The sequence below is a fragment of the Tasmannia lanceolata genome, unplaced genomic scaffold (assembly GCF_043159265.1).
Source record: "Tasmannia lanceolata isolate RefF3 unplaced genomic scaffold, GAP_Taslan_0.1 ptg000002l, whole genome shotgun sequence".
NCBI classification, from domain to species: Eukaryota; Viridiplantae; Streptophyta; class Magnoliopsida; order Canellales; family Winteraceae; genus Tasmannia; species Tasmannia lanceolata.
The window spans coordinates 51353522-51370078 of record NW_027518679.1 but is presented as its reverse complement, the minus strand read 5'-3'; the positions used below and the strand labels follow the sequence as shown (position 1 = coordinate 51370078).

Genomic DNA, 16557 nt, shown 5'->3' with positions numbered 1-16557 from the left:
ACCAAGTGGTGAGAGTGGAATAGGGAGGGTGGGAGAGGGAGATGCATGAGGGGACGTGAGTGAGAAGAAGGTGAGAAGTCCTCGAAAACAGAGACGAGGGGGAGGGGGGGCAACTCCAGGGGTGTTGATGGACCCAGATGGTCCGAAAGTTAATGGACAGGATTTGGGCATGTAGACACCCCATTTTGACCGGACCCAGGTTCGAGTTACTTGTACAAAGCCTCGTCAAATCGGTGGGTTGGGGTCCCAAATTGAACCCTGAAGTAGCTTATGGTCCCACCGAGGTCCCCGTAAAGTTTCGGCAAAATCCAACTTGATTTGGCAAATAGGACGAGCCGAGAAGGAGGCGTAGTAGAAGTGCAGAAAGGGGGGTGAATTATCTGTGGAAGGGAATGTCCGAGTGAGAAGGGGGGTGAGTTAGCCTGTGATGAGCGCGCCCAAGCCGAATAGGACAAAAATGGCGGGCGTTCCTCATCAATTTCTGCGCGCCTCATCAAGTGGGGGTGCGAATATCAACATGTGTTTTTTTTATATAAACAAAAAATCAAAAAGAGAAAGATCACTGTTCATTTTCGTGGAAAATCACGGAGAGAGAGAGAGAGAGAGAGAGAGAGAGAGAGAGAGAGAGAGAGAGATTGCTGGTCCTCTTCTCCGATTCGTTGGACCGGAGCTCAGGCCAAATTCCGATCGGCCGTCCCTCCCCTCCATTATTTCTCCCTTTTTAAATCTATTTCCCTCAATTTTCTTTAAAACCTAGATCTAGCCTTAGAAACACTAAAAATCCCTAGATCTCAAGCCATAACCCTTTTCTGTCGTATTTTTCTTCTCCGGTCAAGCTCCGGTCAATCATTTGCTCCATCCAAGCTTAGATCAGGTAATTTACCCCATAGATCTGGCCATTCACTTCAAGATCTGCCACCATCTCCCTCACCTAAACCCCATTTTCTACCTTCTAAACCCCAGATCTGAGTTGTGAAACCCTAGATCTGACCATTGCGATCTTAAATCCTGCCTAGCTTTCATTTTTCATCCAAAATCCTAGATCCTTATTGTCCGTTGATAGATCTAAACCCTAGAGCCTCGGATCTGATGCTTCAGCAGATCTCTATCATCATCGGTTGAGAATCCGGTTAAATTTTGGAACGTGGGCACAGATCTGAAGAAAGGAGCACGGATTGTTAAGGATCGAAGAAGGTCTTGTTTGATTTTTATATAGGAAAGGTGAAAAGAGAAGGTAATCGATTTTTTTCTTTTTCTTTTTACATATATATATATTTTTTTGATCTGTGATAATTCTTCCTTGATGTTCATTTGAGGGCATATTGATCTGATTGTGTTTAAAATGAATTGAAATTCTGCAAGATTTGTAAAGAGAATTTTCCATGCCTTAAAATGATGTGTGATTTTATAGTTCAAATGAAAATAGATCTACGAAAAATTGTCATTCCTGATCATTTTTTTTTTCTCTTGGTGAGATCTTGCCGGAATCTGGCAATGCAGCTTTGCTCCCTCAGATCTTCATGTTCTTTCACATATTCTTAAAGAATCTGATCTCAATAGTCTTTTTTTTTTTGGACTCTGATTTGATTTTATCTCTACTCCGTCGGTGTTTTCTGTCTCAAATCATTGAGGAAAGATAAAAGGTTACATCATTTTGCATAATCTGGTCACGATTACTTTGATACTTGTAATTCTCTTTTCTTTTCCTTAAAACAAATTTGATTTGATTCTTTGGGGCTGAATAATGCTTATCTATGGATCCTGTTCTTCAATTTGTTGTGCTTATAATGCTTGGGGTATAATTTACATGTTTTTATTTTATTTTATTTATTCAGTTCGAATGTTTGATGTTTGTGTGGGGGTTTGAAAGGCATTGGTTGTGCTTACATTACTTTTTATCATGAATTTGGCTCAGCTATGTATGTCATTTTCAATTGTGGATCCTCATAGGAAATGCTTCTAACATTTGTTCACTGCACATGACACTCTGATTTGTTACTCATTTCCACATTACAGTTCATGTAATTTTCCACTCATCATTTGGTTATGTGTTGAATAAGAAATACACTATCATGTTAGTTTAAGACTCTTGAGGTGATTCTATTGTGTTTAATTTGCCCTCCCCTCGTTCAATTTCCTTGGCTGATGGCTTTAGCATAACTAAATTCCGTTATATGCTCAGTTCCACATTGTCTCTTCTTATTCATTTAGTGTAAAGAATGATAGTAGTTCAACCTTGTTTTAACTGTTGCATGTCCTGGCCTGTCTTTTCCTCTTTCATCGACTTATGAGGCCTTTTTGCGAACTATAATAGCATTTGGATAATTTATGGAAATATCAAGATCTGATGGTGTGGCGATCATTTCCCCATGTAGCTCATGAGAGCTGTTAAGACTATTTGACTGCCCTTTGAACATTGCAAGCTAATAGACGCAGCCCACTAAAAATGGCCATTACTCCCTAATCATTGGGCCAAATTACAAGTGGGGATACCCGTTAGAAGCGGAGCTCAAATGGTTACAATTTTCTATTTTACCATTTTCACAGTTTCAGCCCACTGTTGCCCCTATTTTGGCAATTCTGTGAGTGATAGTGCTCCCTGTTTTCGACGCAACCACTAAGTAATTTAACATGGTATGATTTTTTTTTGCGTCAGAAAAGTGTTTCCTGATAGAACGGTGAGGAGTTTCGATGAACTCGGATCTCTTCTTAACTCTGTGCAGAAGCAGAGAGCTGTTATATTTGTGAGATTATACAGGGCTTCTCAGAAGATCACCATGAACTTGCTCTGCCATTTTGAGAGGCTGATTGGTGTCAACTCTGAATTTCTGACTGATCTTGTGAGGAGAGGACATCCCGTGATTTACGCAGAACAAGTGATCAATGATATTAGAAGGTATAAATTGATGGGGTTTCAAGGGTCTGATGAGGAACTGATCAATGAGATTTTAGTTATGGCCTATGTGATAAGAAAATGTCTTGAGTATGAATACAATGCTTGGGTGATCGATGGAAATCTCCTTCCAGTTAGTGAAACTTTTATTGATATGACTGATATTTCCCATGATTTCATGGCTGCAAAAGACATTGAACTGTTGTTTATCAGAAGCTCACCCACCTCTACAAAGATTTGGGTCGATGATTTTATTTACAAGTTGGCATCTATAACAGATTCTTTGATGCATAGAGGTACCCTTGCTAGTGATAATAGGCACTTTGGGTATTTTGCTGCTAAGTGCTTAGAAGAAAAGGGTCAGAGGATCAAGAGGCTTGATGAGATGATCTATGGTATAAAGATAGACACAAGTTGTGTTAATCGAGTTTCTCTCAAAGGTGGGAAGAAGGTGTTTTTCTGGTCTTCTTTTATGGGTTTGGATTTAATTCAGAGAAGACTTGAAGGTGTAGATATGTGGGCGATGAAGGCGTTAGCCCAAGCCCATCCTTAGGGGACTTGCTCAGTCCAAGTAGAGTTCCCCTCCTTTGTATAGTAGACTTTACTAGTCTCTTAGACACCGATAGAAATTAGACCCTACTAGGAGACATGCTATGTCTCATTAGGCCATGCTCCTTTGGAGTCAAGCCTCTTTTAGAGCCTACCCTCAGGGAGGTTGCCTTGATTTTGACAAATAGTGTACCCCTAGGAGGCATGCCTTGCCTCATTTGTGGAGCCCATATTTGGAGACAAGCCTTGTCTCATTTGAGGGTTTCCATTTTTAGAAGGCTTACCTAGCCTTATATTAGAGCAGCTCCTTTTTAGAGAGTCTTTGACTCATTCCTCCTTTAAGTTGTAGTATTAGAGAGCCTTTGGCTCATTGGTCTTCTTTAGTGATTTTTTGTTAGAGAGTCGTTGACTCACTCGTCCTTTAGATAGTGTTATTAGAAAGTCTTTGGCTCAGTTGTCTTAGTTGGTATTATTAGAGAGTCTTTGACTCATTCGTCTTTGGCGCTTTCGTCTCTTAGTTGGTATTATTAGAGAGTCTTTGACTCATTCGTCTTTGACGCTTTCGTCTCTTTAGCGATATTATCGGAGAGTCTTCGACTCTTTCATCTTTTCTTGGTATTATTCGAGAGCCTCTGTCTCAGTTGTATTCCCTCTTTAGTGTTATTAGTTAGGAGTTTCTCCTTTAGAGTTGTCATTGAATACTTTGATTAGAGACTAACTCAGTCTTATTAGAGCTTTGCTTGTTTGAGATCTTAGATTCATTTTCTCTGTTCATGGGACACTTCTTTATGTGTTGTGGTTCGTCTCTTTGAGACGCTTGTTGTTTGTTCGGGGTTTCCCCTTTTGATTTAGGGCTTTGCCCTAGTTTGTGGTTATGCTTGCGTGTCCCCTTGAAGGGTGAAAACATTTAAGAATAAAAAAGCATTGGAATATTTTAAAATCCAAAAACATCAGAAATTCGAAACTCAAAAACATATGAAAACTTTAAAAATGTCAAAAACATTGAAAACTTTAAAAATGTCAAAAACATTTGAAAAACTTTAAAAACCTTAAATCTTTTGGATTGTTAGGTTTTAATTAGGAGAGTTCGTTTCGAACTACGTTGGCTTGATCCTCTTCCACGAGGTACGTAGTGCAGCTTGGGATTTATATCCCAAGTCCAGCCAAACTTTTGTAGATAGCATTTTAAATCTTTTCGAATAAGTAACCTTTAAAACTTTCATTTTCAAAGGATTTTCCTCTAGAGTTAGGAGTTTCTCCTAGATAGAGAGTTTTAGAGTTAGATTGTGTCTTTTGATAGGTTGTTTGTTTGTTTGTTTGTTGTGTGCTTGTTTTAGAGTTAGGGGTCTGTCCTAGAGTTATAGGAGCGCCTCCGTCCGGTCAGTCGGTGATCCACATCGCCGAGTGATGACTAGAGTAGGATACGCTAGTCTACCCTTTGCTTTTCTTAGGAAATACAGCCTAGTTACACATAGGTTATAAGAACCACCTGCATTAGCTTAGGGCTAATATGCATTTAGTTAGGGCATATAGGGTGTCCTAAAATCCACAATTCACTGGAATTTAAATAATCGTATAAGAAATTTTAATAATTGGTCCGGTCTTTTAGACCGAGTCTAGGATAGAGGTCTAGGTGTCTTAGGCATCCTAGCTTAGAATAGGCGCGAAGAACTACGTTGCCTTGATTCTCTTGGAGGCGGGGATACGTAGGCTTCTTTGGATGAATACCAGACCATCTGAGGACTCGGGCTAATCATTTAGAGTCTTAGGATTTGTTGTGTAGTTATTGTATTTCTTTTGATGTGTTTTCTTACTTTCTTGCACTGATCCTATACCTTTAACTATAGCTTGCATGTGTTTGCACATCAGAACTTAGATACCCATTAGGCTTGTCACTCATAACCTAGCTATGCTTAGGTGACATATCTTTCATTTCATTTTATATGTGTTTATTATCTTTATCCTCAGGAAATGCATGCTTAGGTAGACGACTCCTGATGATTGTTCCCATTTCACATGATTTTTACCCAAACTTCTTTGGAGTTAATAAAATGGCATAAGAGACCAAGTGCTTGCACTTGGACGAATTGGGGGTGCTCTCAGACCTTCTCCATTCGTAACCAGGCACGAACCCATATATATTTCTTGTTATCCATTGCACAGAGGATTTGATTTTAGGGTTTCATGGTATATCCATGGATGGCGACTCTGAGTTTATTTTAGGTATGTCTCGGTTTCGAACCTTGGTTCCGGATCAAGACATATCTCTTTCTTTTTATATCGCCACTCGTGCTATGCTATGAGGGTGGCATCCGTTTCGAGAGTTCCTTGGTAGAACTCTCCTTCACACGTGGATGATCCAGAGGGTGTTAGGGACTCGTTCCCTCACCGCCTATCTCGGATCGGGGTCCACAGGGCACAACAACTGAAATTGAACCATGGTCACTGGATCCATATGCTAAGATCCAAAAGTATTTTGGATTGTGAGCCAGACACAGCCACAAAATCTGATGCAACATCCTAGATCCGAATGGAGGGCTTTGCTTATTTATGTCTATTCATGAGGTATTTTTCTAACATTTACAAACCATGCTCAAAACAACCAACAAAATTAATTTTTTACCCTTTTTTTATGGGGATTCTCCTCTCGTTCGAGATTCTTCCCTTTTCCCTCCTATATCCATAATCACTAGTTGTATACAATGTAAGGACCTAAAACACCCCGATGGATCTGATTCGAACTAGGTTGTTACCCAAACTCATACAATAGGATCTGAAACGCCATACAAAAAGGATCTAACCAATAAGTGGTAAGAACAGTCTGTGACAAAGACATCGTTGGAACCGATCCAAAGGATGACACCACTGCTCTCCTTACTCATGCCCTCTCAAGCCTTTCTTTCTCCTACCCTCCTTACTCTTGTCTCGCCACTTGGGATGCTAATATTCCATGGAAAAACTTTCAATTTTTTTTTTTGAATGGTGATGGAAAAACTTTCGTAGTTGCCAAACATTGCCTATGGGTAGTTGAAGTTAATCTCATTTCAAAATGGGACACTGTGGTCTCTTTGAAATTATGCCAACTATATATAATTTGAAGGTATATGTTAAACTACTATAACCATTATATTCAGATATGAATAAGACTCTACATATAACAACATACACAAGCAAATTTAGAGGTATGCAAAGAGGGGCCCTAAGTTTCTTGTATGGCTAATTCTCTTAATTATAGAGTTGGGCCACCAAGAAGCAGCAAGTGCATAAGATGAGTGTGGCGGAGATACGAATGCTTAGATGGATGTGCGGCCACACAAAGTTAGATATAATTAAAAATGAAGACATTCATAAAAAGGAGGGGGTGGCACCAATTGAGGAGAAGATGAGAGGGCACCGCTTAAGATGGTTTGGACATACCCAACGTAGGCCTTTGGATGCAGCGGTGAGAAGAGGCCACTCGTGCCTAATTGATGGAGTAAAAGAAGGTAGGGGCAGACCGAAAACAACATGGGTAGAAACAGTGAGGAAAGACTTGATAGCTTGGAACATAACAGAAAACATGACCTTGGATAGGATAGAATGGAAGAAAATGATCCACGTAGAAGAACCCAACTAGAACCAGGATTAGAGCTGGGTAGATTCCTTTTACCTTAATGAAATTTTTTTTTATATGGGAGACTCACTCTCTCTCATTGTAGGATTTGTAGGTGTAGCACGTGAGGTTGAATGTTTAGTACCAAGTCCTTGAGCAAGTTAGGAGCATGGCGATAGAAAGTTTACTTTACACCTCTTCTCTCATGTCTAAATGCAAATGGAGGATTACACAATCTATAGCTATCCAGAAAATATGGATACCATGTGCCCACGTGTCGTTCCCTGTTCCCCTTACCATATATCCAGAAAATATGGAAACCTCTTGTCCCTCGCCCCAACCAAGCTAGAAAACGAACCAACCCCAAATCATACCCGTCCAATAATATTTTCTCTGACACACCTCTTCTACTCCCTCGCCTCTATTTATCCCCCCCCCCTCTTTTTCCCCATCAAAACCCCCTTTGCATCTCGCAACCATGATCGACTCCACCTCGATTCCAGACCTCGAACACAACCCCACCTCTTACCCCCCTCTTCTCCCCAATCACCTCCAAAATGCCGGAATCCCCTCGGATCGCCGGAGATCCGTTAGGGTTTTGTCCCTCGCCTTCTCTCTCGCCCTCTTCTTGGCTTTACTCACGCTCGTTCTCAACGGAAATACCAGATCAGACCAACCTCCGGCGGCAGAGGATCCTGCCGTTCCGGTGCCGGGTTTCGGGTTTCCTTCCCGTGGCGTTTCGGAAGGCGTATCGGAAAAATCGGTCGGGCCGTTTTTAGGCTCCGTACCGTCCTATAATTGGACAAATCCTATGCTGGCGTGGCAGAGGACATCTTACCATTTCCAGCCTGAGAAGAACTGGATGAACGGTATCAATTTTTCCTCTTTTTTTTTTTTCAAATTTCAAATTTTCATTTTCATCAAAATTTTGATTTCTTTATTCATCTGTAAAATTGTGTACTGATTTTTTAATTAATTGTTTGTTTTTGCTTTGATGCGGAATTCGGTTCTCTGCTTCAGATCCTGACGGTAAGAAAACAAAACTCCCCTTTTTTTTTCGTGCATTTTTCATTTTAATGATTACGTATATTTCCATATAATTTAAAAGTCAGAAATCTATAATTATATAATTAAACCCAAAATTATCTTAGCCACCTATCTCAGCCGTTGGATCAAATCTGGTATGTGAACTTGCTTTGTTCGCCATTCTATTACTAATTTCTCTATGTTTTTTTTTTTTTCTGATTTTACCATTTTGGCATCCAATGTAGAGAATTTATGATTTTAGACTTTAGAAATAAAAATCAGTTAAAATTGAGTGAAAATCAACACAATTGAGGTTCTCATTTTCTTCTAATTACTGTTTTTACCACCCTCTTATCTCTGTTTTATGGATTTTCTTTTCAATGGTTCCATCTTTACAATGAAATTATATGCATTAAAAGGGAAAAAAGTATCTACAGTTCAAACTTATCATTGAGTTCTTTACATCTCTCTGATTTGCAATCAGCATTATTTCTCTGAAAGTGGAGTCTTTCAATGCATTGTAACTAAATGTCATTTATGCCCTCTGTTTTATCAATAATCCCCCAAACATTAAGATTGACTCCCACTCTCACTCCTATTATTTAAGCTTTTAACTTTTTGGTTCTTGAATAAAATTTCAAATTTAGTAACAAATTTGATTCTCTTCATGATTCATAAGAATCCATCCTCCACAAGCTTTTACTGATTTTTATATAGTATGTGTGGAAATGTTGTCTCCACTTCCTTATTTGATAATGGCTCTCCTCACTTTATTAAACACTTTGGGTCCCCCTCTCTCGGTCTCCATATCATTATTAGAAGATAAGTGATATATAGTAAGCCCCCTCCAGTGTATTTATTAGAAGGTTAAGTGATATATAGGGATCTCTAATGCTTTCACCACGCCAAGTCAAGTCTCCCTCTTTCCCCACCTCCTCACACAGATGGGTTCTTGAATATTCCATGGAATAATTTTTCATGATTGCACAACATGGTCTAAGCTAAAGATCGGGGTCTTGTTACCAAAATGTGGGGTGCAGACATTATTTCCCTCCAACACCATGTCGGTCGCCTCAAGATTTCACATATATGCTTCTCTATGCTTAAAAGTTGTCTTTTAATGTGAGAGTGACTTCCTGCGGGGAGGTTTGGACGCATGGATTTTAAATTCGTAAATTCCTAGATCTTACAAGTTAGAGTCTAGATTTTATAAGCTTAAACATGGATTTTACAATCTCAAAAATGTACCATCCGATTCTAGAATGTCCTAGGTTATAAAATCCTTGTATCGAAACGGCCAGTACCTAAGCTGAATCTTATTTGCATTGTGGCCCATCAAATGGACGGTTTGGATCAACCTATGGTGTGGCCCGTACAATATATTTTTGAAAAATATTAGACTATATATATGAGCTTACACCATCTAAAATCTCGACCCTTGCCAACAGTATTTTTCAACGGCTGAGATCCCTCTTTCACCCTCAACTAACAAAATGAAAACAGGTCCACTGTTCTACCTGGGTTGGTACCACCTGTTCTACCAATGGAACCCGGATGCCGCCATATGGGGCAACATCACGTGGGGCCACGCTGTGTCACATGACCTGATCCACTGGGAATACCTCCCCCTAGCCATGGTCCCGGACCACTGGTACGACATTAACGGAGTCTGGACCGGGTCTGCAACCCTCCTCTCGGACGGCAAACTCGTCATGCTCTATACCGGATCCACTAATGAGTCCGTCCAAGTCCAAAATCTAGCCTTCCCAGCCGACCCATCGGACCCTCTTCTCCTAGACTGGGTAAAGTACGAAAATAACCCCGTTCTTCTCCCACCCTCTGGTATTGGATCCACAGATTTCCGTGACCCCACCACAGCATGGTTCGCTCCTGATGGTACGTGGCGCCTCACCATTGGCTGAAAAGTGAACAAAACCGGTATTACCCTACTCTACAAAACGTCCGATTTTTTAACCTACGAATTACTCGACGGGGTTATGCATGCCGTACCGGGTACCGGAATGTGGGAGTGTGTTGACTTCTATCCGGTTTCAACGACCGGGAATGCCGGTTTGGACACGTCAGCGAATGGGCCAGGTGTGAAGCACGTGCTGAAGGCGAGTCTTGACGATGATAATCACGATTATTATGCGATTGGATCGTACGATGAGGAGAATAACACGTGGACGCCTGATAATTCCGAGGAGGATGTGGGAATTGGGATAAGGTATGATTATGGGAAGTATTATGCGTCTAAGACTTTTTATGATCAGAATAAGACGAGGAGTTGAAATGATCCGGGTGGATCGTGGTAAAATGTGGGCCCAATTGGAGGTACCACACATGGTAACGAAATCCCAAGGTCCCACGTGTCTTTTTGGCCATCGGAAGATGTGGCGAGTTTTGGCATGTTGGGCAAAAATTCATTGAACAAGTGGCAGATGACATGGCGGGTGACTAAGCAGGTTACTTGGCAAAAAGGAGTGCATTCCCATACAATTTGTACTGTTGGGAGATAGCTAATAACAACTAAAATAATTTTGGATTGAAGATGGACTGTTGTCCATGAAATACAAAATAGCTAGGACTCTTAGCATGCCAAAGTTAAAGGAGTCTCGTGGAGGCAGGAAGGGGTGCAAGTGTGCAACGATCTACAAGAGTAGATGATGGCGTAGGATTCTTAGGATTCTAGATAAGGATAAGTTTGTTTCTTTTTATTTTTTGAGAATTCCCTGTAAAAGAGGAAGTCCATGTAAAAAAAAAAGGACTTCGGTTTTTTGGGAACAGAGGAAGAGACAACCAAAAGGGAATTAGCACTGTTTTTTTTCTCTATTGATCATTTGGTGTTGATCGTTTTGTATTTGATGTGAATCAAAACCCGGTGTTGCCAATAAAAAAATAATCGCAACCTATATCCAAAATCTAATTTTGGATCAGGAAAAGTCTGATTTAATAGCCTAAGTGCCTAACAATTTTACTCTCTTTGCTGCAACAAAATTTGCTACACATGCAAGTAGTTGAATAGCATGTTGACAAGTGAAATAGCATACATGAGATCATGAAGGGAAGATGAATGAATGATAAGGAAATTGAAGGCTGAGGCAATGTAGGGGGTATAAGAAATGCAGTGAAATCACTCATCTTTCCAGCTTTGATCACTGTAAGGGTGAATGAATGAGGAGTTCATCTGCCAGATCTTGACTGATGTTGCCGTAATGTCGGCTCCGGTGGCATTGTTGAAGAGGAAGATTCGAGCCCCACCATAGATGGCCTTTGTTGGGTACACCCGTGAAGTAATGCACGTCCTCCCGCCTTGAGCAAAGCTTTCGACAATCGAATGATCAACCTAGATAATAGCAATTCCCATGTAAATCAATTTTTCCAAACATTTTAAGAATCAAATCCATTCAAATTATCAAATTATCAACTTACTAGTAGCATCAAATCCATTCAAGTAATCAAATTATCAACTAACTATTAGCATCAAATCCATACAAGTTTTCAAATTATCAACTTACTGATAGCATCAAATCCATTTCAGTTATGAAATTATCAACTTACTAGTATTCTAACGGCGAATTTTTCACCGGAGAGAACAGGGACAGTGCTCCCGTATACTCTTTTGACAAGGTCATTCGCCTTAGAAGACCTGCAAGCAATGCAAATTCAGTGTCATGGATTGATAAGGAATATAGATAAGCAGAGACAAAATAGAAATCAGAGGCATGCCTTAATTCATCTTGGCAGAAGAAGGTTTTGAGGTTCCCATCAGAGCCCTTTCCGATGTAAAAATATACAGCTGTCTGCTCAGAAAGGCTCTGATCGGCGAGTACCAGCAGCCCAAATGGCCCCAACGAGCTTCTTCCAGCGGCACCTTCACTGGTACTGCAGTTGTACCCAACATCAGCTTCGATCATCGCTTCCAAAGTCTCGTTTTTAATCTCAAACTCCGCATAAATGTCCAACTGTATTAGATGCCACAGAATTCACCAGTAAACCCCCTCCATCCAAAACTAACAAAAACATACCAATGATGAATAATCTGGTTGTTATAAGGCTCTTTTCGTTTTGAATTTTGAGAATTGCTTTTGAGTACAAAACTGGTCATTGGACTCGAAACTCTGTTCAATTTTGAGTCCAATAACCAGTTTTGGAGTCAAAATCAATTGTTAAAATCCAAAACTAACAGGGCCTAAACCAAGTTTTCTTTGTATGCAACAATCAATACTTGAACCTAGATTCTGTTTCATGTCGAATGATTGGATTTCACTACAGTTGAATTCCTACAATGATCTCTAATGTGTGCTTATATAAAGCACACCAAAAGTTAAACATAAGAACATAAAGATGAGCTTTATAGGAAGAAATAATATTAATCTAACCCACCTACCTAATCTAACAATTGCCTCATCTAATGCCTCGATGACTCAATGGTCAGATCTTGTGAGATGTGATGTATTCTAACAGTTTACTCATAGGCAGGGGCGGAGCTACATGTAGCGTAAGGGGGCAGCTGCCCCCCTTGAGTTGGGTAAAGGTCTTTTAAGAAGGGCATTTTTGGAACTAAGGTCCCTGTAACTTTTCAATTACTTTAGAAGGGGGCAAAGGTCTTTTAAGAAGGGCATTTTTGGAACCAAACATATGCATGACTACTTTATGTCATCTTTTTAGAAATCTTGTCCAAGAAGAAACCCTTGTTAGTCGGTCAAAATTGAAACTATGCTACTCAATGGTTTTAAAAAGGTGGGTTTTTAAGGTCTTTAAAAACAGCTATGCTTTTTTTATAGCAGCACCAATGTAAAAAGGTTTATTATTGGTGTGCTGACTTTGATAGCAACACTCCACTTTTGCTAAATTCAACACACCTAGTTTTTTTTTATAGTGACACCTTCTTATTCTATCCAATTTTGCAGAACTAATGTTTTTATGGTCAGTCAAGCTTGGTTCATTCTGATTGTAAGTCTTGTAGAATTTTGAGTCCTTTAGCAGTTTTGCAAGTTGTGATTGTGTGGTGGAACATTCTTACGGCTCTGTTTCTTTTAACGCAAAATGGACGTAAAACAAACCGGATAGAAGTCAACACACTCCCACATTCCGGCACCCGGTACGGCATGCATAACCCCGTCGAGTAATTCGTGGGTTAAAAAATCGGACGTTTTGTAGACTAGGGTAATACCGGTCTTGTTCACTTTTCAGCCAATGGTGAGGCGCCACGTGCCATCAGGAGCGAACCATGCTGTGGTGGGGTCACGGAAATCTGTGGATCCAATACCGGAGGGTGGGAGAAGAACGGGGTTATTTTCGTACTTTACCCAGTCTAGGAGAAGAGGGTCCGATGGGTTGGCTGGGAAGGCTAGATTTTGGACTTGGACGGACTCGTTAGTGGATCCGGTATAGAGCATGACGAGTTTGCCGTCCGAGAGGAGGGTTGCGGACCCGGTCCAGACTCCGTTAATGTTGTACCAGTGGTCCGGGACCATGGCTAGGGGGAGGTATTCCCAGTGGATCAGATCACGTGACACGCCGTGGCCCCACGTGATGTTGCCCCATATGGCGGCATCCGGGTTCCATTGGTAGAACAGGTGGTACCAACCCAGGTAGAACAGTGGACCTGTTTTCATTTTGTTAGTTGAGGGTGAAAGAGGGATCTCAGCCGTTGAAAAATACTGTTGGCAAGGGTCGAGATTTTAGATGGTGTAAGCTCATATATATAGTCTAATATTTTTCAAAAATATATTGTACGGGCCACACCATAGGTTGATCCAAACCGTCCATTTGATGGGCCACAATGTAAATAAGATTCAGCTTAGGTACTGGCCGTTTCGATACAAGGATTTTATAACCTAGGACATTCTAGAATCGGATGGTACATTTTCGAGATTGTAAAATCCATGTTTAAGCTTATAAAATCTAGACTCTAACTTGTAAGATCTAGGAATTTACGAATTTAAAATCCATGCATCTAAACGGCCCCGCAGGAAGTCACTCTCACATTAAAAGACAACTTTTAAGCATAGAGGAGCATAGATGTGAAATCTTGAGGCGACCGACATGGTGTTGGAGGGAAATAATGTCTGCACCCCACATTTTGGTAACAAGACCCCGATCTTTAGCTTAGACCATGTTGTGCAATCATGAAAAATTATTCCATGGAATATTCAAGAACCCATCTGTGTGAGGAGGTGGGGAAAGAGGGAGACTTGACTTGGCGTGGTGAAAGCATTAGAGATCCCTATATATCACTTAACCTTCTAATAAATACACTGGAGGGGGCTTACTATATATCACTTATCTTCTAATAATGATATGGAGACCGAGAGAGGGGGACCCAAAGTGTTTAATAAAGTGAGGAGAGCCATTATCAAATAAGGAAGTGGAGACAACATTTCCACACATACTATATAAAAATCAGTAAAAGCTTGTGGAGGATGGATTCTTATGAATCATGAAGAGAATCAAATTTGTTACTAAATTTGAAATTTTATTCAAGAACCAAAAAATTAAAAGCTTAAATAATAGGAGTGAGAGTGGGAGTCAATCTTAATGTTTGGGGGTTATTGATAAAACGGAGGGCATAAATGACATTTAGTTACAATGGATTGAAAGACTCCACTTTCAGAGAAATAATGCTGATTGCAAATCAGAGAGATGTAAAGAACTCAATGATAAGTTTGAACTGTAGATACTTTTTTCCCTTCTAATGCATATAATTTCATTGTAAAGATGGAACCATTGAAAAGAAAATCCATAAAACAGATATAAGAGGGTGGTAAAAACAGTAATTAGAAGAAAATGAGAACCTCAATTGTGTTGATTTTCACTCAATTTTAACTGATTTTTATTTCTAAAGTCTAAAATCATAAATTCTCTACATTGGATGCCAAAATGGTAAAATCAGAAAAAAAAAAAAAACCCTCTGCCGCCAGAGGTTGGTCCGGCTATAAAAGCTCATAAATTTTATTAACTAAAAATGGATGATGCGAACCGCAGCAGTGGTTGAGATCACAGTCCAACCACCAACTTATCTCTTCCACCACTCCATTCTCACATGGACTTAGTTGTCTACTTGCGCTATTAAAAATGGTGGCCCAATGGAGAACAATGACACATCTTATAAGGGAGAACCATACTGTCCTGTTTGGATTGCAAGAAAAACATTTCTTGAGGACAAAATTTTCCTATTTTTTTATTTCCACAGTTTAGAGGGAAATGATACATTTTAGGGGCCGGGATTTGCTAGGCAATTTCAAAACAGCCCACTTTTGCAGGAGAGAAAAGCAACACAGTGCCATATTAGTTGTTTTTAGATAGTGGGAGATGAATAAACCAAAACTTGTACCTGAGACTGAGAGTCTTTTATTTTCATCTCCATATTATTCTCAGCCTTAATGTATATGTATATGTCATCAAGACAATAAAAAAGCTTAAATGCATGTGGAGTGGCTGTTTTCTGCATATTTCTTCAAAACTTTCCACCATATTAGTTTTTTTTTATCTGGGTTCCATTTCAAGTAAATCATCCCATGCTTGCTCTGTACTATACCATTGTCTCTTTCTCCCTCTTGCTTCTGCATGTTCCCATGTGCAGTGTCCATTAATTCCACGTGCTTTGATTCCAATTCAAGTGATCTATCATACATAACTTTCATTTTGCCAAAAAAAAAGAGAAGGATAAATTTCCTCTCTCTCTCTCTCTCTCTCTCTCTCTCTCTCTCTTCAGGTATCAGAGTAGACCATCTCTTCACACAATAATCTAGTTTTTGTTGATGCCAATGTTATTATGTTGTTATGATTTTAGCTTTTTTTTTTCGTTTGTTTTCGCTACCCCTCACATCCTAAATGTCTGTACTACTAGCCATGTTCACACATTCATTCACATTACATGGAAACAAGGAGAGGAGACATGGGAAGAACTGAGAAGTGGCAAACAAGATGGGAGTGATTGTATCTGCAAATCCGAGTCTGGAACCGGTAGTGAACCAGCAATAAAGTTATAAATCCTAGACAACAAATAACTTGCTTATACAGTTTTTAGTTTCTCTCTTTTTCTTTTAATTAACAAAACCCTCGGCCTTTTGAGATCACACAAATGTCTTTATTCCTGTCATGACTTCCCTTTCTCTTCCTCCATTATGAGAATTTTCCATGTACGCTTTTGTCTCATGAGTTCAAGTGCCAAAGTCAAGCACTGGAAGAAGTTGGATTTGATATATTCAACACAGTAACCTGCGGGGGACAGGCTGTGGCTAGCATCCATGTGGTTTTCGGTAACCAAAAACGGTTGCTTTTTGGGTGTGGTTAATGTTTTGTTCTAAAAACAGTGGATTTGTGTAGACACCCCATTTTGACCGGACCCGAGTTTGCGTTGCTTGTGCAAAGCCTCGTCAAATCATTGAGCTGGGGTCCCAAATTGAACCCTAGGGTAACTTAAGGTCTCCCATAGGTCTCCGTAAACTTTTTCAAGGCCTTTAAATACCACACGACAAGCTGTCTGCCC

The 16557-nt window shown here is 40.0% G+C and overlaps 2 protein-coding genes and 1 pseudogene across 3 annotated transcripts; 2 read left to right on the top strand and 1 right to left on the bottom strand.

Annotated features, from left to right (window-relative positions):
• The first annotated feature begins 1900 nt into the window (after positions 1 to 1900).
• Positions 1901 to 6586, top strand: LOC143892839 (uncharacterized). Its single transcript, XM_077397744.1, has 4 exons — positions 1901 to 1919; positions 2017 to 2074; positions 2657 to 3424; positions 6577 to 6586. Exons 1-4 carry the CDS (start codon positions 1901 to 1903, stop codon positions 6584 to 6586), a joined length of 855 nt encoding a protein of 284 aa, XP_077253859.1.
• On the top strand, positions 5127 to 11683 carry LOC143877599 (beta-fructofuranosidase, soluble isoenzyme I-like; annotated as a pseudogene). Its single transcript, XR_013250682.1, has 3 exons — positions 5127 to 7903; positions 8055 to 8063; positions 9564 to 11683. The product of XR_013250682.1 is annotated as a beta-fructofuranosidase, soluble isoenzyme I-like (transcript).
• Positions 11006 to 13696, bottom strand: LOC143892833 (beta-fructofuranosidase, soluble isoenzyme I-like). The gene is made up of 5 exons (XM_077397733.1): positions 13258 to 13696; positions 12089 to 12102; positions 11790 to 12025; positions 11622 to 11709; positions 11006 to 11406 (listed from the first exon to the last, which is right to left on the bottom strand). Exons 1-5 carry the CDS (start codon positions 13679 to 13681, stop codon positions 11194 to 11196), a joined length of 975 nt encoding a protein of 324 aa, XP_077253848.1. The 5' UTR covers positions 13682 to 13696; the 3' UTR covers positions 11006 to 11193.
• Between the last annotated feature and the right edge of the window lie 2861 nt (positions 13697 to 16557).